The sequence below is a fragment of the Sciurus carolinensis genome, chromosome 3 (assembly GCF_902686445.1).
Source record: "Sciurus carolinensis chromosome 3, mSciCar1.2, whole genome shotgun sequence".
Lineage (NCBI taxonomy): Eukaryota > Metazoa > Chordata > Mammalia > Rodentia > Sciuridae > Sciurus > Sciurus carolinensis.
Genome location: NC_062215.1, coordinates 86,645,487 through 86,670,304, shown reverse-complemented (window position 1 = coordinate 86,670,304; position 24,818 = coordinate 86,645,487). Strand labels below are relative to the sequence as shown.

General features: G+C 39.4%; 1 protein-coding gene across 7 annotated transcripts in view; it reads right to left on the bottom strand.

Moving 5' to 3' along the window:
* Mgat5 (alpha-1,6-mannosylglycoprotein 6-beta-N-acetylglucosaminyltransferase) overlaps nucleotides 1–24,818 on the bottom strand; it is a 321,612-nt gene that overhangs the window by 96,878 nt on the left and 199,916 nt on the right. For all 7 annotated transcript variants that reach the window (XM_047544029.1, XM_047544030.1, XM_047544028.1 and 4 more), the window contains 4 exons: nucleotides 23,050–23,211; nucleotides 18,631–18,800; nucleotides 13,835–13,969; nucleotides 7,632–7,765 (listed from right to left, as the gene is read on the bottom strand). In XM_047544029.1, coding sequence (XP_047399985.1) covers nucleotides 7,632–7,765; nucleotides 13,835–13,969; nucleotides 18,631–18,800; nucleotides 23,050–23,211 — 601 coding nt within the window. The remainder of the gene's footprint in view (nucleotides 1–7,631; nucleotides 7,766–13,834; nucleotides 13,970–18,630; nucleotides 18,801–23,049; nucleotides 23,212–24,818) is intronic.

The window sequence follows — 24,818 nt, the reverse complement described above, 5'->3', positions numbered from 1 at the left end:
CATCCAGGGCCTTGAGGCCAGAGGATGACCTGCCTTTCCCAACAGTGAGATGCCACAGGAGCTACAGCATTTTGTGTAGAACAGAGATATCCTCTGACTTGTGTTTTAATTAACTTCATTGGGGAAAACTGAGTCTATTGGTTCTTCATCCATTAACTCAACAAATATTCACTTAACATCAATGATGTAAAAGGGACCACTTCAGGAGCTCAGGACTCAGCAGGGATCATACCTGTGGGGCTTCTTCCGAAGTGGGACTTGGGTTGGAACATGGACTGTGTGAGAGGCACAGAGAAGAAGCACCTGGCTCTGGGAAGGTTTTCAGAGGATGTGACGACTCCCTGAAGGATGAGCAGACCTGGGGTGTATGTGTGTATATGTTGGCAGAGGTGGGGGGTGGGGCTTCCCGGCAAAGCATCAGCACAAGCCGCTGCTTGGATGTGGCAAGAACCTGGCATCCCAGAAGGAACTCAAAAACCAAGAGGAGTCAGGTGGTGTAGGAATCGGGACAGGAGTTTAGACCTGGGAAGTATATAGATGAGTACACACAAAGCCTCCTTGGAGGTTCCCATGCTGCCCCTAGACACTCATCTGAGAAATGAGAAGATGAGAGAGGAGTCTTCCCATTCCTGTCAAGGTTCCCCAGGGAAGGCAACTGGATTGCTCTGTGTTAATAGGGCTTCGGCGAGTTCCAGCTCTGGTCATGCGTTCACAGTTGTAGGTGAGCTGTAGTTTTGGGAGGCTCTTATCTCTCATCTGTAACTAGGAGCAAAGGTCCTAGCACACCCTTGCTCACAGGGACACTGGGAGGGACCAGTAAGAGAACAGGAAGCCTTCACAGCTTTATGCACTAAAACATTTGCCACTATATTATGTTGCTCACTCCAGGCTGAACAACCACATGTGCTTAATCTCACTAGGGACAATTTGGTTATTTTATAATTGTGACTTTAATCCTGTTTTGCTCATCCAAAGAAACTGAAACAATAGACTAGGTCTACCTGCTGATTTTGAAGAACCAGGAGTGGTTGCTGGGCAATGAAATGGAGAGCTAGGAAGAACCCTGCTGTCTGGAGCCAGAGAGAGTTCACTTCCATCCAGAGAGGGGAAAAAATGGTGCAGAGATATCTCCAGAGAAAGAGACAGCCTTTTTCTAAATGGCTAATCCTGATAGATTGGGACATGTGAGGCAGCACAGCAAGTTCAAAGAGACACCAAAGTCTGTGTCCATCACCTCATCTCTGTTACTTGATTCTCAGTGTGGAACAGGGCAGTGATTCTCTAAGTGTGGTCCCAGGACCAGCAGCATCAACATCACCTGGGACTTGTTAGAAATTCAAGTGACCTATTTTAATAAGCTCTTTGGGTAATTTTAATGTATGCTCAAAATTTGGAGCCCCTAGCAGAGGGGAAAGAGGATGAGTGACCTGTGAGTAAGACAGTGCTAGGTTCAAGATGGCAGGCAGTAACAAGTGATGTGACCTTCCTATGGCTCCTCTCTGCTACCAGTCCTGATCCCTGGCACCTACTGAATTAGCTCCTCACCTACAGATGTTGAATAAGAACAGTACAGACATTTCCTTCAACACCTGATCCTAGAATCCTTAAAGGAGAGAGAACACTAGAAATAAACAAGCTGATGCAACACAGCTTGAGTAAGTGGATGGCATTAGTCTGTGAACTTCAGGGGGATCACCCCATAAGGCATTCACTCCTCTGCCCTGCCTACTTTTCTAGTAATTTCGTCTAATGTATAGGTTTATGTCAGCTGTTCTTGTTTCTTCTTCTCCTCTACATACGTTTCTGCTCTAGTCTACATCATCTTCCTGTGAACTAGGGTCCTCTTGCTGTCCTGTTGTCCAATGAGATGTGGGGGGTGAGAAGGTCATTCCCCATCATGCAGGCCATTGAGCTGGAAAGCTGGATGAGCTGGTCACCCTCAATGGGAAACACTCCCAGGATTGAGTGACAGGACAGGTGGGATGCACCTCTCACCTCCACGCTCAAGTTTTCTCTGCTGCACTCAGCTGTGTCTGTAACTTCTGAATTGGAGGCATGACAGGCCATCTGTTTGTGTATACCCTGACTGCTCTCAAAGTAGGCTTCTAGAGAGCAGAGACATAGGGATCCCTTGCATGTCAAGTGACACATGTATTGAACTGGGCAAAGTCAAGAGTCAAATAAAGATTCAAATGTAACTTACATTCAGTATCATAAGGAAAATAAAATACTTAGGCTTAGTCACGTCTTAAGCCTTCAAAGAAGCACCTAATTGGGAAGGGTGGAGTGGTTAAAAAAAATTCAAAGGAGCTGGGGCTGAAACGGGAAGGTTCTAAATTATATGCTCCAGACTCCACAATGTGTTCTTCATTCAGCTTCCTGTCTTTCCTGCCTCAGATTTCCCCATGCACCAAGAAATGGTGACCGTTCCCCAGCCTGGACTACAGCACAAAATATGAGAACCCAGGAGGCAAATTTTCCAGTGTCTTCACAACATGAATGACGTTCAAAGCACTGCAGTTACTCCACCAATAAATCAAATGGTCTTACTCAGTTTTGCTTAGGGAATGAGGAAGTGCTGCCAGGCAGCCATATAAACACTGAAGAGGTGAGCAGCCTCAGTTTCAAAGAGCACTGAAACTTGTGCAGGCTATACAAATAAGGTCTGAGCTGAAGCTTGCCTGAGAGCAGGGCAGTGCAATCTCATTACAGCTGCTTTTGCTACTTTCAGCCAGTCTCCAGGGAAAGACAGGATTTTCACCCTGGATGGTGTTTTCACATAAGCCAGATGAGGTTGTGAAAGTGGGTGTCATGCAGATAATTAGAGCTATCCAAATATAGGGTAATGCATAGTGTAAGTCATCAATTTTAGTGTTTTATTTTTCTCTTTTAAGTGGTATGGGCAAATGCCTTCTCTTTTATTTTTCTGTGTGGTACAGGCAGATTATGTTTTCATTGTTTATTAAGGTAGAACAGACCTTTTTGAGACTGTAAAAAAAAAAAAAAAGATACTTCCTTCAAAAGTTTTAAACAAATAGTATTCTCAGTAGATAAAGGCAGAGACAGAAGTAATGTCTAGATATAGAGCCAACCCATGTACTTGGCAAGCACAGAAAAAGCCACATTAATTCTCTACTAGAGATAACACAATATCCCCAAATAAATACAAATTAGGAGACAGCCACTTGATGGACTTTAAAACAGTGCTAGAAATGGTTTTCAGATCTGAGTAGAATTTTAAAAGAGATCATGATACATAAGTGGAAAAACAGACACAAAATTTTAGTATGTGTATTATAACTAAAATAAAATACAAAATGTCAAAAATATAAGCTCAAAAATAAACACATGGAAAAGATGACAACAGTTACACTATGTTGGGGAGCTGTTTTCAGGAGGGGACAGCTTTCCCTGTTTTTATGAGATGACCGCTCTTATTTCATATTTGATTGGAAAGATGGAGGAAGTCAGTGAAATTGCCTTTACACCAATAAAATTTTGCTAAACATATGCTTGGAAGGAGCAGGGGTGGAGAGGAATTTGGGCAGCACCTTCAGAGGGGCCAGGACCCAGGGAGGTGTGTGATGGGGCAGGGAAGGGAAGGCAGGCTGAAGGCCAAAGAGCCTAGGGTGGTCAGTACTTGGCTATGAGGTCTGGACGCGGACAAAGGGAAGGCACTGTTGGCTGTGAGGAGAAATAGCTGGGGCCTAGAACTGGCTCTGGAGCCATAGGAAGACCTTAGAGCCAGATGTCAAAGCCATGGACAAGAGATGAAAGCAGCAACCAGGGCTACAAAGAGGAACAACAGGATTTACCAGGCTCCTGGAAAAAAACACCACTTAACAGATCTAGTCAAAAGGCCTTAATATTGTCTGACCACCCAGTCTTTCTAGAAGCTGCTCAGGAATAGATCAGGCCTAGTCAGCTAACACATACTAAAATGCCCAGCTGCAAGCAGAATACACAGAGACGATCATTCCAGTGACTTGGGATGTTGGTAAGACAATACAGAAAAACAAGACTTTTTGACAACAGAACCCCACCAGCTTAGCAAGAAATTAGAAGAAATAGAAGAAATAGAAGAAATTTTAGCAGAAATAGAAGACTTCAAGTAAGAAATGCATATTTTTAAGAGGCAAACATATTTCAGTCCAGTGTGTTTCACTTCACTGCTCCTAAAGATGTGGCAGGATTGTATGTTTTTCTCTTTCTCTTGTGCTAGACTCCCTGCAGTGAACACATGTCACAACATGGCTGAACTCCTAAGACAGAAGGACTTGAAGACTTGATTCTCCAGTATAACACTTTGTCTGCAGTCTAATTTTTTCATCATGCATCCCAACAGTAGAAAAAAATAAAGATACGAGAGTCTCAATACATTGCAATATATTTGCATATTTATACATCAATTATATGATTACTATTAACCACATAAGAAGTCAAGGCAAATGTTTAAAAAAACTAACAAGGCTCATGAATACTAACTTCTGACCTCTTTTTTTTATATTTAGATGAACAGTTTTTCTTTCTGACCAATAGAATAGCTACATTTACCCAGTCAGTGGGACTGGACCCAACTCCTTTGTCATGTAGGAAGCAAGGAGTCTCTGGTAATGATGCATCCAAGTTCACTGTGGGGAAGCCCTGGATTATGGCGTGTAGGAGATACTGTTTTCTACTGCAAATTCTCCTGCCCAGACACAGCTCAACATGATGAATGTCTGGAACTGCTTCATTTCCCTACTCATTTGCATATTTCCTCTAGTCAAGACAGCCTCATTCTTGAAAGTTTTCCATCAACCTGTTACTTGATGGATTTAGCAGCCACTGATGATGACTTGCTCCACCGTCTCATTAAGAGTTTCAAAACGTTGATTTTCTAATTCTCTATTTCTTTTACATTTATTAGCTCTGATTTACCCATGATTAACAACTTTTTCTCATCAACCATTTGATTACCTTCAAATATAATTTGTGCAAGAGGATCAAAGCTGAATTTTTCCTCCCTTTTTCAGAGTAATGAGTTGGTATCCTAGCAACTTGCAAAGGTGACCAACTACATTTTGTGGGGTTTTCTTCCTTGGCACATCGTTCTAACTCCATTATTTTTTAAGGGTTTGATTTCAATCCGGTTCGGTCAGTTTTCTTTTGATGCTCAGACTACTCCACCTGGGGATACTGTGTCCTTCTAATCCCACCCTAGTGATCCTTAGCTTCTTTCCCTTTTGGCATAAAACATCCCATCTCAAACATTCCTGGCCTCAGACCTGAAACCAGCTATTTATTCTAGGTGGCAGCAGAAGGTATTTAGGAAATCCCAATCAGAGCACTAGAATAGCCACTGCCCCTCACTCAGCTACCTTTACTCTTGGTTCTTTCCAAACTACATAATTAGATAACATTTTCTTTTTAAAGAAAAAAAGATATTCATATTGATATTTCTTATTCAAACTGAAGAATAAGTGTTTTTTACTTCAATTCTTTAAGTACCCCCCTTTCTTATATACTGAAAATCTTTTTCTCTACACTGTAACAGTTTCAAATAATAGCACAGATATTTTTTACTATGAATGCACGGTCAAAACACTGCTTACGGTGTTATGAGTGATTGTTGATGTTTTGGCAAGCAGGTTCTTTTTTCTGGAGGCAGTGAAATGTGTCAAACTTCCCCCTGATTTCTGCTGAATTCCAAGTTACAGTTAAGAAATTAATCCCTCTCCTAGCCTAAGAGAAATTACTCCATTTTTCCAGCTTTAGTTGCATTTTAAACAGTGAATGTCTTTCAACTCATTCAACTAATAACTCTAAACCCTCCATCTATGGAAAACAAGAATAGGTTGGCCAGGTTCTGCATTCTACCATTCTAAAAGAAAACCCTACCCTTTCTGAAGCACCTCTCCTTCTATACCCTGGAGACAGGGAAACGCCATCTGTTGGCAGGCACATGCCTACCACATCATTCAGGCAGTTTGAGCCATTTTGGACACAGGTAACATCTTATTTCACTTAACACTTTTAGGTTGCTGTGTGACTCATACCAATCTCCCAAAGTTTCATGTCAAAGTCAGACTGCAGGCTGAATCTAATGTCTCACCATGCTGACAGTCATCAGTCACCTAATGTGCCAAACATGGGTTTGTTCCCTGAACTGCCCCAAGGGCAGGTTCCAAGCAGGACAGTATAACTCTAGGAATAATAATAATAATAACTGTGACACATACAACATGTTCTCATCAATCTCTCTGAGTTAAAACAGAACATTTAAACATGAACTGATTGTTGAAGTCATTCCCTTCCACAGCTGTTTCCCATCTTAATTCTCCCTTCTCAGGCCTAAGATCTAAGGGTTAGTCCAAGGTGTTCACGGTTATGTTCAGCAAGTCTAAGTAAAGTGCCATCTTTGGGTGGTTATGTACAAAGGGAAGGGGCATCACTCAGGGAAAAGACTGGCCAGGGATTTCCTAGTCCTTGACTCAATAAACCAAACAGACTGACAAATCAGAAATGGGCATCTCTGGATTAAAATTGTACTGACACTTTCAGAATATGGGCATTCTCTACTCTCTGCATCCAAATTAACTGCTTAACTCATGTGGCTTTTTATTTCTAGAAGAGAACTTCACCTTGTTGCTATAGTGGTGCTGACTTAAATAAGAAATTTATTTTGGGCACAAACACTGTCCAATTTGGTACTTGGCTTCACAGTCTTCAGCTAACAGTGACCTGAGGCTAGAGGCAGGTAAGAAATGGAGACTACAGGAAAAGAACACCATAAAAGAGAAAACTTCCAAGAGCCTTGCAGTGGGGCCAGTCAGTTCACCCTGGTCAGCATGTGCACTCCACTCTCACTGCATCACTGCACAAAATAATCACTGCAGTTGACAATGATAACACAAAGTCACCAAGAGAAGGCATTTCATTCCGGGTAGACAACTTAACAAGGCAGTAAAGAATGAAAGAGTTTAAAATAGTTCCAATTAGAAAAGGCTAGATTATTTTTTCTTTAAAAAGTTTGATGCTTGTATAGCTAAGATTGAATTACTTGTAAAATGGATTGACATTTCTCATTAATGATGAAGCAGACCTTCACTAGCATCTGCATGGCACTTGGCATGCTTAGTGCCTGCCAAGCTGAGGCCATTGAAGTCTTCCCTGACATGGTTTCTCAACATCATTTGTATTGAACATTTCCCCCCAGAATATTTCTTTTTTCTTTGCAGGGGTGGGTACTGGGGTTTGAACTCAGGGGCACTTGGCTACTGAGCCACATCCCCAGCCCTATTTTGTATTTTATTTAGAGACAGGGTCTGAGTTGCTTAGCACCTCACTTTTTTTGCTGAGGCTGGCTTTGAACTTGCGATCCTCCTGCCTCAGTCTCCCAAGCTGCTGGGATTACAGGCACGCACCATTGCGCCCAGCTCCACAGAACATTTCTGAGGTTTTTTACAAAATTCTCATATGGGCTTTCAATTACAATTAAAGAAAAAAAAATCAATTATTCCTAAGGCAAAAGTTTCACATTTCTACAGCAAAGTGTCCCAAGAATCACAACCCAAAAGTGATGCTTATTTAACTAATTTTTCACTCTACCTTTGGTGGCATTCTGGAAAACAAAAAACATGGATACTCACGGAACATGGTATAAAACTGTTGAGGGTTCAGATTCCATTTTCCCCAGGGAGTCTTGTGGCCTTTAGACTGGGCATAATTCGCATGATTAAACTCTGGTTCAGTTCCAAAGGAATCAAGGACTCGGAGCATGCACCTGAAAGAAAAAGGGTGTCCATAAGCTTATAACCTTGACCCCAAAATTCAAAAGGGAAAAGCTCTAATTCTTTCTTCAAGGACTACCAAAAACAGACAAATACAGTACATTAAAAAAGCTATCAGATGAGAATTGAGAGGTTATTTTTTTTGGTTGCTGAGAAGTGAACCCAGGTTCTTGCATAGGCTAGGCAAACACTCTACCCCGAGTTCCATCTCCAGCCTGAAAAGCTTTAAAACAGTCAGCATACAAACATCCCCACATGTGACTTGAGAGCCTAAGCCATCACATGGCAGATGGCATATGTTGCAGACTGGATGACTGATCACAGAGGTGGCTCCAATACCAGTGAAATGGCCGCAATGCTCACTGCCGTACACCTAGCACCCAATCAGAGTCAAGGATAGAGTAGGCGCCTAGTCAGCAGATACTAAAGAAACCACGAACTACCATCTCTTATTCAGGTTAAGCACAGGACATACGTTACCTCTTTCAGCCCTTGTTCAACATTTATGTCAATTACCTAGGCTATTTGATTTGAGGTAAAGTTTATGTTACAGTTTGAGGTATTCCCTCAAATTTACTATTTTGGAAACTTAATTCTCAAATGCACGTGCTTATGGTATTTAGAGGTGGGGCCTTTGGGAGGAAATTAGGGTAGAGGAGATCCTGAGGGTGGGGCCCTGTCCTGGCATTAGTGACTTTATGAGAAAAAAGATAGAGACCAGAACTTGCAGACTCCTCCTTTCATATGGTGTCCTCTGCCATGTGACACAGTGAGATGGCCTTTACCAGACCTGGCCTTGTAGGGCACAAAAGCCTATCTATCTTGGACTTTCAGTCTCAAGAATGGTGAGAAAAAAAATTTCTTTTCATTATACATAACTCAGGTTCAGCACAAAACAGAGATGCTTAGAATCTCATTTAATAAAATCTCTGGTTAACTGATGTAAATGTTGAACAACTGCTAAAAGAGATAAAGAGATTGGATGTCTCCAGAAACTTACAAAACGGACTATGTGCAGAGTCTCATTTCAAAGGTAGTGCTGGTTTTTATGTATTTAATAACAACAGAACTTTACTGCTTTCTCCTAAGGCCTGAAAAAATACACCTGAAGATGTTTCCTTTGACTATTCCACCAAGGCCTAAAACAGGGCCAAATCTAGTCTACCACCTATTTTGGGGGACATGAACTGGGAAGGGCCTTTACATTCTTGAATGATTTTAAAAAAGACAATATTTTTGTGACACTTGAAAATCATATTTCCATATTAAAAAAATAAAGTTTTATTTGAACACAGTCACACCCTATTGTTCCTATATTTTCTGTGACCGTCTTCACTCTATAACAGTGGAGCTGAGAAGCTGCAACAGAGAATGTACACATGGGTCAAAACCTATGACATTTACTGGCTGGGCTTTATAGAAGTTTTCTGACCACAGCTTTGAAGGGCACTAAGGATGACCTGCTAAAGAAAGCAATTAAGGAACTGATACTGAAACAAAATTGCCTGATTTTGGTTGTACTGATTTCATCATTGATTCTCAAACTTTCTTGTAAACGAAGCTCAGGAATGGCTAATAAAATCTCTGTTTTCTGTTTTTACATAGTAATACCATCTCTGAATTAACTTCTACTGGCCCAATAAGCATAAAAGTAAACAAAGATTAAAGCCCACATTTTAAAATCAGATGATGGCAGTGACTTTTAAGAATTGGATTTGGTTTCTTTCTTCTGTTTCCCACTATTAGGGAGCCATTATTTCAATTTTTAATTTTTACTTCAATGTCAAAATTGAATTTTCCAGGAAACCTGTCTATAAAGTGTAATTTTTAAATGCTGATTTCCTTCCACTATTTGTCTAGACAAGGAAAATAAGAAAAGAAAGAGGAAAGCCATAACTACAAAGACAAATGCAAGAGAATTTCCTTGTTTTGTTCTTCTTATTATTTTTTTGTACTAAGGTGTTAGGAATTGAACCCATCGGTGTTTTACCACCGAGTATCCCCTGTCCTTTAAAAAAATTTTTTTATTATTATTTTAAGAAGGCTCTCCCTAAATTGTTGAGGTTGGCCTCCAACTTGCAATACTCCTTCTGGACACCTATGTTATTTAGTGTCAGTCTCCCAAATTGCTGGGGATTACAGGTGCATGCCACCAAGCCTGGCTCTTGTTCTGGATTTTTGTGTGGCTTTCATGGAACATGCTCTGATCACAGTGGCAATTTTCACAATATCATCAAGGACCTATCTTCAGCCTGGCAGACAGTAGGTAGACAGAAATAGAAGCCTGTAGTATAGGAAAAAGAAAACAAGAGATCCAAAGAATTCACTGATTCTTATATTCTTAAGACACCTCCATTTGTTATGTATATTTTTTCCTTTTAAAATAAGATGCAGAAGGAACTGGTTGGACCAGTGTATTTTCTTCTAAATGAGATGGCAGTGTTCAGAACATGGCAGGGTGATGGTGGTGGCTCTGGAAAAGGTTACTTTCAGAGGAGCAGCAGCGGCAGGACACATGCGATAGGTGGAGCTGGGGAAGTCTCAGCTTCAGCAGGCAACCAGAGTTGAACTCATTAGAAAGCAGCACTGGTGGTAAGGAACACCTTGAAGGTTCAGCTTCTTCCACTTGCTTGCAAGTACTCTTACTGTCTACACTCCTTTCTAGCATGGGCTGGTAACCGCTATTTTTAATTTGGCATTCATTACTGTTACTTTTATATTTGGACAATTAAAACAAATACTGATGAGCAAAGTTGTCTTGTAGGGGCCTAACTCCTGAAAGCCTGAATTTGGTACAGAGCCGAGTTGTAAGTGATGTGATGCTGGATTTGCAGCAATTGAAGGCAGTGATCATCTGATGTCTCCTGGAAACTTACAATTCTGCATCCTTTCACCTGAGGCTTTAGCTTAGGTATTGTGCATTTTCTGGCTTACAGATGTTTATTTTATAAACCAGATTGACCTTTGCCCATGATATGGGGGATTTAACATTATAGTTTTCCTTCTTCAATCACTCTCTACCTCTGTTTTGGAATTGTTTGTGTTGTTAATATTTATGCCACCTCTCTAATGCCTTTTTTGTGTGTGAAGCATCAGGAACAGACTAATGACTTGAAAAGATATGGATGCCTGAAGCAGCTGGCCTTCCTCTAACGTGTGCCTCTGAAGCGATGCCAAATGACTCCTGGAATACCCTTTTCTCTCAGCAACACTGCTTTAAGATGGATGCTCATGACCTCTGTGCCAGGACCTACCCTACAGTATGGAGTTTGAGGTTAAAACATGGCATGTTTTGGAATATTTGCACCTTACTTTCTTTTATGTCCTTGATTCTTAGACAAAGCCTCATGAAGCAACAGGGGTGTGTGTTTTGAAATACCGAGTGGAATATTAGTCACATACAAGTATGTAACCCATAAGGTCCCATTGTTTCACTTATGGAACACCTGAAAAACTTAAATTGAGCAACAAATATACCACTTACGGTAATTCTGAATTAAATATTTATTTTTAGAGTTCTATTCTTAAGAAAATAGATGAATGATTAGTGACAATATTCATTATTATTGATACCATTAACATTAATAAATTATATAATAAGCTCTAGGTTATGATTTCAAACCTATTTTGATGTACCTGTGTCGATTTCCTTGAAATTCAAAACTGAAGACTTGGGACTTAATGGATTAATAAATGTTTGATTGAATTTCTTAGGTCCTCGTGTTAATTGGATAGAATTTACAAGTATTCTCCCAAGATCAACAGGCTTAAAGGGCTTATTCCCAATTGGAAGGTCAGATGATAACATTACATGTAATGTAATTCATACCTTCTTCCATCAACCAAAATGAATACAGACAGCCCTGACAACTTCTAATTTGAAAGGGGAAAGAACGGGTAAGAAACTTCCTAGAAAACCCACTTGGCATTTTGATGGGATCTTTGCCCTGTCACACCAGAAAGTCTGCAGGGCTAAAGCACTAACAGACCTTCAGTTGGCTCATATTGCTCACGCAGACCAGTTATTAAAGGAAGGCAAATGAGCATTACACTCTTCCATAACCCCTGAGATGGTGCCTGTTCAACCAACAAGAACCAAATACCAAGCAATGGCCACCATTTTAATAACAGCATCACCCTTCTTAATTGACCTAAACACCACCACTGAGAATACTTTTCTAGCAAACAGCCCTTCTTGATGGTAAGGGAAGAAAGTTCTGGGAGGTCCCAGTTACCGAGTTTTCATTACCCATTTTTCCAGATGTCTGCCATTCACAAAATGCTAGAAAATAACAGCCCTGCCTTTCTTTCTTCAAGGTCATAGCTTAAAAAAAAAAAAAAAAAAAAAAAAGTGTTCACTTCGTGGCTTATTAACTGAGAAGAAAGATGGTTATTTCCACATAACTGAGAACAAATGTGACGGCCCGTGATTCATGATGACTTCAAAACAGGAAAAACATGATATAAAAGGCAGAATGCTATCCCAATTCAAACAAAGTTTTGAGTTTTCTCTTCTTATGAGACTACATCCATAGGAAATGAAAAGAGTAGTCTATATTCCATCAATTCCTTTCCTAAGAGTATATCACTGCCTAATGAGAAAATCATGGCTGCTGAAAAATAATGTAAATTTCAAGGATATTTTATGGACTACAGTTATCTCTATCTCTCCCCTCCATATTTTTGAGACAATTCATAGTATTTTCAGTTGGGTTTCTGTATGACTTCTACAGGACTTCCAATCTGACATCACCTTGAAGATTCAAGTTATAACTTAACTACCCTGAAAGAGATTGAGTTCAGTTGAAATTCATTCAAATTCATTTATTTGGTTAAGTTGGAAGCTCACATCAAAATATCTCTCTACCCAAGAGCAATGGAAAAGAAACAGAGAGATTTCCATCTTGTACTAAATGAAAGATCTTCAGAGTATTTTCTTAGGAAACTGGTTCAAACTGCATGTCAGCGTTCACTATCATTGGTACAGCATTTACCTAGCCTTCTTGATTCCCACCCAGATTTACCTACCATTTATGCTATTGAATATAATGTGATCTTTATTTAAATTTAGTCACATTTTAGAATATTTTAAAGGAAACCTTTACGGATCATAAATAAAAGCCAGTATCAATGGCAATAGGAGATAACAAAAACACTTCCTTAAAAAAGCATTCCTAGGGACTGGGGATGTAGCTCAGTGGTAGAGCACTTGCCTAGCATGCACAAGGCCCCGGGTTCCATCTTTAGCACTGAAAAAAAAAAAAATAGTACTAAATTCAAAACAGTTGCTTTTTCCTGCTTAAAGCTGGTATGCAGAGCTACTTGCACTTTGTTAAAAATACATGCAAGTGCTAAAAGAAGAGTTGGAGATAATAGCCTCAAACTACACCTCTTAGACTGAGAGAAAATTGAAAAAATAACAAATCTCATTATATATTTAATGTTATTTACTGTCATGTTTGTAGACCAGGTAAAATTATTTTGAATACTAAATTATGGTCCCAAACCCACACCCAGGGAAACATTGAGATGGTCTATTGAATAATAAACACTTCCTTGGAGCACTCACGTGCCTTGGCCACACTAAGCACAGGCTTATGTTAAAAGTTCAAGTCCTCAGTAATTATACAAGGCATTTGGTTTTCCCTCCTGAGAATGATAAGAATGCCAATGAGGGGAAAGGCAAAAGAAATAAGTTATCATCTCAAACTTCAGGACCACAAGAAATGACATTATTCATATTTGATCAAAATCCTTATTTGATTAACAGATGAGACTGCCGTAGTCACACTGAGCAAGGAATGCTAGGTATTAGGGAAGGTATGAAGGAGGATGAACACTTGTTTTTTTCTTTTCAGGACATCAATGAAAATAATTAATAGCCCTTGGGGGGAGAAAGTCACTTCTGGAACTCACAGTCTGAATTTCAATTAGGAATAAGAAACACATACCATACAGTTCAAAAGATAATATTTAATCATCTTTTTCTACTGAAACCATGAAATCCTTGTTAGAGGTAAAACACACTAAAAACTTAAGTAAGAACAGTATGTACCACTTACTGGTAATGAACCCAGGATGGTCCTAGGGTTTTCTTGAACTGAGCGAGTCCTACAATATCAATGTAAATGAGCTCGACGATTCTGTCTCCTACAGTAGGGCAGCCAGATCGGTTCCCTACTACCTTCTTCATAATTCTGGAAAAGGACAGAAGAGAGAGATATTAAATTTGGCAAATACCATCCCAAAAGTTCTTAGTAGAGATGATGGCATGGCTCTTCCAAACTAGTAACCTATTTCAATACTTCCCTACCCCTCAAGGGCCACCAGAGCTCCAATTCTGCCTCTTACAAAAGCAAACAGCCTTTGAAATCAAGGCAGACACAGGTCTGACTACATCTCACTGTACAGCAGTTACGAGACTTCAGACAAATTACTTAACCTTTCTGAATCTTCCTTACATCACCCACCAGAAAAAAAGGACTGAAAGATGCTTACTTACCAGTCCTTTCTCTAAACATTGTCAGTGTTTGGCCACTACAGTACTAGTACTTGCCCTGTTCTCTATTGTTTTCTCCTAACCAGACTGCATTACAGAACTCACATCATGACTTAGACTTTTTCATTAAGTTTCTTTTCACCCACCTGCCCACCCTCCCCCCCACCATACAAAGCCACCCTTGCTCCAGGGAATGACTAAGTACTCCATTGGAACACCAACTTCCCATGCAGGAATGAATATGAAACTTCCTGCCATTTATTCAGAAAACAGTTGTCACTGCCCCTTGAGCCCTGCTCACACCACACAGTAATCCTTTACCACTTTATGAAAATCCTACTTCAAAGGACAAGAGTCACACACAGGTTCTGCTCTACAGTTCCCTGCTGCTCTAGGCACCCTGCTCCCTCTTCTGTGGATTTCTGAAAAAGCCAGGTTTTCTATAATCAATTTTGCATCCTAAGAGTTGGAAAACTTTTTTTTAGTAAAGGGTCACATAATAAATACTTTCATCTTTGCAGGACATTCATTCTCTGCCACAATTATTCAATTATTCACTGAATAAAAATACAATCACCTCATAGCAGACAAAGGTGCCCAAAACATACATTCCAGACAAGATAGCCTCTTCAACTCTTCAACAGATGGTGCCAGGAAAACTGGAAATCCATATACTCCTGTCTCTCACCCTGCACAAAACTCAACTCAAAGTGGATCAAAGACCTAAAAATTAGACCAGAAACACTGCACGTACTAGAGAAGAAAATGTAGACCCAACACTCCACTGGCTCAGGAACTGACTTTCTTAACAAGACTCCTAAAGCACAAGAAGTAAAATCAAAAATCAATAAATGGGATGGTATCAAACTAAAAAACTCCTTCACAGCAAAGGAAACAATCATGAACATGGAGAGAGAGCCTACAGAATGGGGGAAAATCTTTGCCACCTGCATCTGAGAAATAACATTAATCTTCAGGATATATAAAGAACTCAAAAAACTAAACACCGAAGCTAACAAATAACCCAGTCAATAAAGGGGTAAAGGAACAGAACAGATACTTCACAGAAGAGGAAATATGATCGGTCAACAAATACATGAAAAAATGTCCAACATCTCCAGCAATTAGAGAAATTAAAATTATAACTACACTGAGATTTCATCTCACTCCAGTCAGAATGGCAATTATCAAGAATACAAGTAACAATAAACATTGGTGGGGTACGAGGGGAAAGGTACACTCATACATTGCTGCAACTGTGAAGTAGTGCAACCACTCTGGAAAACAGATATGGAGACTCCTCCAAAAACTAGGATAGAACCACCATTTGACCCAAGTATCCTACTCCTTAGTATATATCCAAAGGATTCAAAATCACCATACTACGTAACACAGCCACATCAATGTCTATAGCAGCTCAATTCACAATAGCTAAGCTATAGAGCCAATCTAGATGCCCTTTGAAAGATGAATGGATGAAGAAAAGGTGGTACATATGCAAAATGGAGTATTAATCAGTCATTAAGAAGAATTACTTTATGACATTTGCCCATAAATGGATGGATGGAGACATCATGCTAAGGGAAATAAGCCAATCCTAAAAAACCATAGGTCAAATGTTTTCACGGACATGTGGAAGCAAACACACAATAAGGGTGGAAAGAGGAAGAATAGAAATTTAGTGGGCTAGACAAATGGGAATGAAGGGAAGGGAGGGGAATAGGAAAAGGAAAGAATCTGAAATAACTTTCCTGTGTACACATATGAATACACCACAGTGAATCCCACGCTTGTATAATCATATCAAAATGGATTCTACTGTCATGTATAAATAAAAAGAACCAATAAAAAATTATTCACTGTAGGATTAAAGCAGCCAAATGATTCCTAACAGTGGTTGTGTTTGGGCTCCCCTGAAATGTTACAAAAACATGCAAAGGACTAAGCCTGCAGAGCCATGGTTTGCCACCCCCATCCTCACTATGTTCAGTTCTTTAAAACTGTACAATGCAATTACCTGGTTGTGTCCTACCCACAAAAGTTGTGACTGAATTAGCCTGAGAATGGATTTTAAAGAGATCCCCTGTTATGGTTTAGATGTAGTGTCCCCCAGATCTCATGTGTGAGACAATGCAAGAACGCTTAGAGGTGAAATGATTGGGTTATGAGATCCTTAACCTAGTCAGTGCATTAATCTTCTGGTATGGATTAACTGGGTGTTGACTACAAGCAGATAGGGTATGGCTGGAGGAGGTGGGTCAATGGGGTGTGCAGTTACGGTTTATATTCTGTGGTGAGGGCTTCTCTCTCTGTCACTCTCTTTGCTTCCCGGTGTGAAGTCCTGGGCTGCTTTCCTCTGCCATGCCCTTTCACCATGGTGTTCTGCCTCACCTCTGGCCCAAAGCAAAGGAGTCAACTGTGACCCCAAAATAAACTTTTCCTCTAAAATTTTTCATATCAAGTCTTTTGGTCACAGTGGCAAAAAAAGGTAAAACATCCCCAAAATTTAAAATTATAAAAAATAAATATCCCTAGGTGATTCTAATGTGCAGGCAGATTTGGGAACTACTGTTCTAGGTAGGCTTCACAATTATCCTCTTAACTAAGACCCATCTAACCTTGACCCCAATGAGCATAAAGATAACTACAGACTCTCCCTTGACCATCAAGGAAGTCTCTGCCTGAGAAATTCTTACTCTGCCTTTCCTGAGCTCCCTGGTAGCTCTCGTCTCTCGTACTTCCACAGCACTCCATTTGTTCAACCACCCATCCACTCACTGGCTCTCTCGCTCCTTCAATAGCTGCACAGGCACCCACTGTGTGCTAGGGACCAAGCATGAATACACTGGTGAAAAACAGTCATAGTTTTCTGCATGCCCTGTGCTTACCTTCTAGCATCAACACTTCAATTAGCACTAATAGAACAGTAATTATTGTAATTATTATTTGATGTATTAGTTGTAATTATCAAAAGACTGGCAGCTGCTTAACCACACACTGGTCATCTCTGTAGGCCCAGTACCAAAAACCAGCCCACAGAAGGGACAGAATGAGTGGCTGTGAAGTCCATGAACACATCCACTTTATAGCTTGAGCACCCGATGTGTTTTAAAGCAAGCAGGGAGAAGGCAAGACGAGGAGCCTGCCGAGGAAACAGGAGAGATGAGGAGGGGCTCAGAGGCCTAGGTTTGCACAGCTCTGAAGGAGTCCTGTGGGTAAGGGCGCTGGCTTTGAAGTCAGAGAGACACAGAGCCCAGATCCTGGCTCAGCCATGTGTTGTCCCTGGAACCTCAGAACTCATTTCTGGTTTGAACCTCAGTTTCCTCATTTTTAAAAAGCGGGTAGTAACAACGCCTATTTTCTGGTGTGAAGGGCTAGACAAGTAAGACACACAGTGATGAGTCCCTGGCACACCGTTAGGGGTCCACAAAGGTGAGTGGTTAACAGTCATCATCAACATTATGGCTGTTGTAAATGTTGATATGAATGTTGTAATTAAACTTTTATCACAGCACCAGGCATCTGGAAATAACTAACAAATGATAGCTGATATGATATAACTCATATTATTGCTTTTATCTCAATATAACAGGTGTGGATCTCGAATCTAATACAAGTGACCTCCCTGGGTGTCAATGTCCTGCTCAATAAAGTGGGAACACCTTCAAATGTCTAGAATGTTCACCACAGGTGTTTCTTCTTGGAATTACTTGACATTAGCAAAGTGAAGGTTGGCTGCTGGGTAGGAAAGTCTCTAGAGGCAGTTATCCAAGATTGAGGGGGTCTGAGGGTCCCTTCATGGCCAGCTGTGTCAATCTAGAAGGTGTTAAGAGAGGCTTAGAGCTAGATGCAAATTTCAGTGAAAGAGAAGACTCAGGAAGAGTTAACAGACTGAGTTGAAAGTTGGCTAATTGAAAAAGGATTGGTTTGAGGCTTTCAGGAAATTCATTTCATGCAAATTAAATTATAAACAGGAACCTGCCCTGTTTTAAGATTTAGAAAGCTTGACGCTGAGTAGGGAATGGTATGAATTTCAGCAAGAGACAGGGAATTAGGAAAGTCAATAATGTTTTGTGCTGCAGATGTTGGAAGCACCTGTAATAGCAAAGAATAAGCTCCTTAGTTTGAATTTTCCAGCATTCATTTATGAAGCCTCAGGAGCCTACAGCTACAATGAAAACATATTATCCTTCTCACAGTGTATGTATTTAGCTCCTGAAAATAATCTTCTTATCTCCTGTTTAGTGAATTATCACTTTCATTTTCCTCCACAAGAAATTACACACTAATAGAGGGCTTTACGAGTTTACAATTTCTTTTTTGTATTCTGATTTTAAAATTGAAAAGTAATCTCCTTACTCCTTGAGCTCAGCCAGTGAGGCTGAAATCCGAATGTCATGGCCCAGTAAGTACAGAGATGTAATTAAATCACTCCACTGAACTAATTCACCAAGAGGGCCACCACTGAATGCCGTCTCCGCGATCTTAAATCCAGATTCCTTGGTCAGGAGTCCCAGGTGAACAAGGACCTGAAAAACAGAGGCACATGCCGATTTGCACTGAACCAAGAAAAAAGTCCACAGAAACACACCCCAGAGCCACCAACCAGTTCCAAAGTCATGTCCTGTGAGATCTCAGTGTGGGTGTGCCATTTTTTCTAAAAGGTACAAAGAAAGGAAAGAAATAATTTTTCATTGTTTTAGAAAAATAAAACCATCACTATCCTGTGATATGGCTGTGAGTATAGGTCTGGATGACTTTTCTGCTTTTAAAAATGGACACGTTTGTAAAGTCAAAATTTAAGGAAAGTTACTCAGGACAAGAGAGTATCTTTTAACAACATTGGGCTTTTTGTCCCCATATCTGGGATATTTTTAACCTTTTAACTGTGGAAAATTTCAAACACCCAGAAAAGTTGGCATGACTACAGAGTCGACCCAATACGCTCAGCCACGTAGCTTCGACATTATCACTTCAGGATAGATCTTAGTCTACACCTCTTTTCTTCCAATCCCTTCTAGATAATCTTGAAGCAAATTCTAGACATCTTCTTCTGTCAGTAAACATTTCAGTATGTAACTCTAAATGAAACAAACCATTTAAAACAACAGTTAAAACATCACTGCGTTTTCAAACAAGCTAATAATTCCTTGATATCATCCAACATCCAGTTAAAGTTTATACTTTCCCAACTGACCCTTCGTTAACTGTGGTTGTGTGATTCAGAAGCCAAAGTACACGTGCTCTCATTGTCTCCTCTCATCTCTACAATTCCCTAGTACTTTTTTTTTTTTTTGGCAGGGGAGGGGAGTATTATAATTTACTCACCAAAGACACTGGGTTGTATTTTCAATAGTCTCTCATATTCTGGATTTTACTTATTACAATCCCAAAATATTGTATAATAGATTATTCTTTCCCTTGTATTTATGGTAAAGGAGTAGTTAGATCTTCAGGTCAGATGAAATTCAGGTTCAATTTATTATTATTATTATTATTATTATTATTATTATTGGCAATACTAGTTCACAGGTGTCTCTGTGCACTTCCATTGGTGGGAACTATATCTCAGTCTCTGTTTGGGGATGTTAGTAGCCATGGACAATTACTAACTAGACCATTAATAAATTTGGACTACAAAATAGTGTTACAAAGTCGTTCCTTCATTTATTAGCTAGAATGTTTGTATAAAGACAAACTACCTCCCATTAACTATTTGGTCACCATGAAGTACAGCTTGCATAGAGTCTAGTGAATACTTGATTCTTGCTCTTTACTTACCTGCTTTTAGAATACAAGTCTGTTAATTTAGCCTACTCAAATTCTGATCCATGAGGTTTCATTTTTAAAATATGATAAAATCATGGACATAAGCATATTTAATTTGTTTCGAGAAATTCTGGTCATTATTCTACTATCAAACTGTCCCACATTGGCGAGTGAGAGGCTATTCAAATTAGCTGCTCTGCTCTTGGGTATGATAAGATGTTCTAAGCTCATCCTTTACAATTTCTGTCTCAGAACTTAATAAGCCATTTTCCCAAGAACCTCTTATACCACCTAGTGGAAACAGCATTTAGAGATCAAAGTCTAGGGCTTAAGAGACTCTAGTTAATCACTGTTTGGAGGACTTTTCAGTGGCCCTAACTCGGAAATATATTTGTCCACTAAGATAAAACAAATCATAAGTTCTTACTGATATTTCCAAATCAAACACAGAATTGTAATATTTTTACATAATATTATTCACCTTACACGTTATTTCCTGTCTCTTACAATGAAAACCCACCTCTCAAAGACACCAACATAGTCGATTACAGTGTCCCAACATTCAGAATGAATTCAGAATGAGAATACCATTACTCCCAAATACATGATTTGTAAAAATTGTTTAAAAATATTTTTGCAGTTCCTTTTGGCTTCTGTGACAGTGCATCAGTGTGTTCAATTTATCGTGTTCTAAAGGGATCGAGAATAATCTTTCTCTCTGTGTACTGTATCAAAACTGAATGGATATATAGTCAGTTGATTATTTTATGATTTTTTTAGGTGTGGTTTCTTTTGTAATTACATTTTCACGCTTACATAAAATGGTTCCAGTGTCAAATCTACAAAGTAAGATATATTCAGAGAAGTCTACTTTCTATTCCTGTTACTTCTGACAGTCCCTCTATCAGCCACTGGTTTCTTATTGTGGTAAAAATAAAGGAACTATGCATGATATCAAATTCACTGTTTTAATATTCACAGTTGAGCAGCATTAAGAACATTCACACTATTGTGCAACCACCACCCCATCCATCTCCTATATATTCAGTATTATTGTAAAACAAATTGAGCAATAAACATATGCACATTATGTATATGTTGCACATGTGTGTATGTGTAGATCTACATTTAAAGGTGAAAAACTCCCTCTCTCTTCAAAAAATAATGTACACTATTCTCCGCTTTTCTTCTTCACCCCACAGTATGTCCTGGGGATTGCTACACAGGACTACATAAAAGCATTGTGCAGTCCCACCAGCAGTGTATGAGTGTACCCTTTTCTCCACATCCTCGCCAACATTTATTGTTACCTGTGTTCTTGATAATTGCCAATCTGACTGGAGTGAGGTAAAATATCAGTGTAGTTTTGATTTGCATTTCTCTAACTGCTAGAGATGTTGAACCTGTTTTCATGTATTTGTTGACCATTTGTATTCTTCTTTTGAGAAGTGTCTGTTCAGTTCCTTTGCCCAATTATTGATTGGGTTATTTGTTTTATTTGGTATTAAGCTTTCTGTGGGGAAAAGGGTACACTTGTACATCACTATTGGGACTGAAAATTGGTGCAAACACTCTTGAAAGCAGTGTGGAGATTTCTCAAAAAACTAGGAATGGAACCATCATTTGACCCAGTTATACCACTTCTCAATATATAGCCAAAGGATTGTAAAATCAGCTACTACAGTGACGCAGCCAGATCAATGTTTACTGAAGCTCAATTCACAATAGCTGAACCACAGAACCAACCTGAGTCATTCAACAGATAAAAGGATAAAGGAAATGTGGTATATATATACACAATGGAATATTACATGCCATAAAGAATGACTTTGTGACATTTGCCAGTAAATGGACACTATCATGCTAAGTGAAATTAGCCAATACCCAAAACCCAAAAGTTGAATGTTCTCTCTGACATGTGGATACTAACATACAACAAGAGAGGGGAGAAGAAGAACAGATGTACAGTGGATTAGATAAACGGGAATAGAACTAGTAAAGACATTGGAATGAATCTGACATAACTTTCATATGTACACATATGAAGGCACCACAGTGAATCTTCACATTGTGTACATCCACAACACTGGGATCCTAATTAGAATAAGATATACTCCATGTTTGTATAAATATGTCAAAATTGACTCTATGTTATGTATAACTAAAAAGAGTAAATTGAAACAAACAAAAAACCAAAACAACAAAAAAATCATTCTGTATTTCTTTTTATAGCACACCTTCCGCACCTGACCATTTGTTCTTCCATTCACAACTGTCTGGTGCCAGAATGCTGGAACTTGCCATCTTAATGAATTCGAACAAAACTGACCTATCAAACTGTGATTTGGGGGGGGCTTACAAAGTAAATCTGTATTTTCTTTTTCAAAGATATTCAATTAGTCAGGTTAGGAATACAAAACTCATTTTGAAGTTCTTTTTAGATGTGGGAACAAACCATTCATAATTTGCTCAGTTCTGAACTCAGAACAGTTAATCCAAAGTCATGTTACTTATTTTATAGCCAAAAAGGCATAAGAGCTTCTAAGCCCAGGGGCATTCTAGAAGGTTTCCAAGCATCTCTCAGGGATATAGCTCTGTCTTCCAGGAACATATGCCAATGAAACAGCACAGCAGTGGAACTCACCAGTTGCCCAAACAACAAAAATGTGACGTTTCATGATGATGTCATAGAAAGTTCTCAAAGGCTGGATTCAGATAAAGAAATAGGAGAATTTCCTGATACCCTGAGAGAGTCAGTAGGTGGTTCATAGGAAATTCTGACAGGCAGATATTTTGCTTAGCTTCATCCAAGAATTTTGTGCTAGTCTTTGCTAAATGAGAGTATTGTGGGAAAGAAAACCCCAAAAAGGACTATACAAGAGGCTGAGCTGATCTGCTCTAAGGGAAGATCATTTGAGACATGACATTTCTCTTAGTCTTGTTTCCAAGCAAAACCAAGTTATAAAAGAAAACTGGCATCTAACTGAAGTGAATTCAAAAGAAACTCACTTTCTTCCGTTTTCTCTTTTCAAGATTTTGCTTTTCTGCCAGGGACTTGATTGCTTGAATCCACGCATCAGCCATTCGCCGGATCCTGAGTCTCATCCACCGGAATTCTTCATGCTTTTTCATCATACTGTAGAGAATATTAAAATCCGTACGAATTTCTGCCTAGAAATGGAAATTTAATAATATGAATAGAAGATAAAAAGTCAGAAAGCATAATGATTTTCATGATGTGACATTTGAAAACTTGAAAGAGATAGTCAATTAAATTCGGCGCTTCGAAAGTGAGCCTTCTTTTGCTGCACAGCTTTTTACTTGTAGGTCCCAGCACTGCAAATTGAAGTGAAGGCCCCTGACTGCTGATCGGTTATAAGGGACATCATTAAAAAATTAGAAATTGTGAAAGGCGGCACCGTCGCTGCAAAGCCCTGGGCTATGTTAAAATTCAGTTTTTACAATGAATATGTGTGATGTACTTTGAAATTCTCTGTGCTGAAATTTATTGTGCCACTCAGATCTGTTGCAAGGCAGCAGACTGGTGGGATAGTCAGTCCTGAACAGGTTAATCAATATCCTGTTGGCTGCCAAAGAGCCTCTTTCTGTCCATAGTTAAATGGTGAAATAAATGCTCATCTCCGAGTTTCATCCCAGCTCAAATCAATAAAAATTTATTATTTTCTAGGGAATTTAAAAGTCAGGGATACTGTTTTTTTCCTCTAACAGAGCTGAATACAATTTGAAGTTCATACCAGAAAAACTGAAACACACGAAGAATATTTTCCCTCATATTCTACATAATATAGTTGGATAAAACTCATGAATGGAACAACAGAGAAACCTGATGATACCAGTATTTCTTTCATAGGAAACCTCGAATTTGCTGAATCCATCTCTCAGCAGTTGCCAGAGTTCATTGTAAACACTTACAATATCCCAAGGACTCCATGGTCTACAGAATAGGTCAACGAACTACGGCCCTAGAACCAATGCTCTTCACTACCTGTTTCTGTGCATAAAGTTTTATTGGCATAAAGCCACAGCCCATGATTTATATGCTGTCAAATGGCCACTCTGTCCTAAAATAGCAAAACTGTGTAGTTGCAACAGAGACTGTATGGCTTGCAAGGATGAAAATATTTACTATCCAGTCTCTTTGAGAAAAAGTTTGCTGATCCCTGGTCTAAATAATAAAGGCCTGATCTTTCAAGGTAGTACCATTGTTCATGGTCCATTTCTCCCTTTCAAATCTCATTTTCCACCCAGCTCATGCACTCTTTGGCCTTGTGCCACAAAGCCATGTTCAACAATATCAAGTGTTCACTTCCACATATCAGAGATATCACATCCTTCTCTCCCTGACCTCACAAAAACACATCATTTTAAATCAGCTCCAATGTCATCTTCTCTATGCAATCTACCCTGACCTCTGCAGGCTGACATTGCTTCCACATCATTAATACCCACAGGCCTGCATTAAAGCACAGTGACAGATATGGTCATTATTTACAACCATCCCCCTCATTAGATCACCCAGGGTCTCCCCATCTGGCACCTGATCTTATTCTAATCACTAACCCATCACTCAGGGACCCTTGGAGAATTGCTTAGTAAGTAAATCTATGCAAACTGGTTGACTGATTTGGTCACCCAGACTCCCACAGAACAGTGAGAGAAGTTCTTCAGTTGAACACCATTTCAGATTACAGCTGGCATTTCTAAAAGACTCCACATCTATCAATTAGCATCTGACCTAAATGCACTAGTCTAGGAAG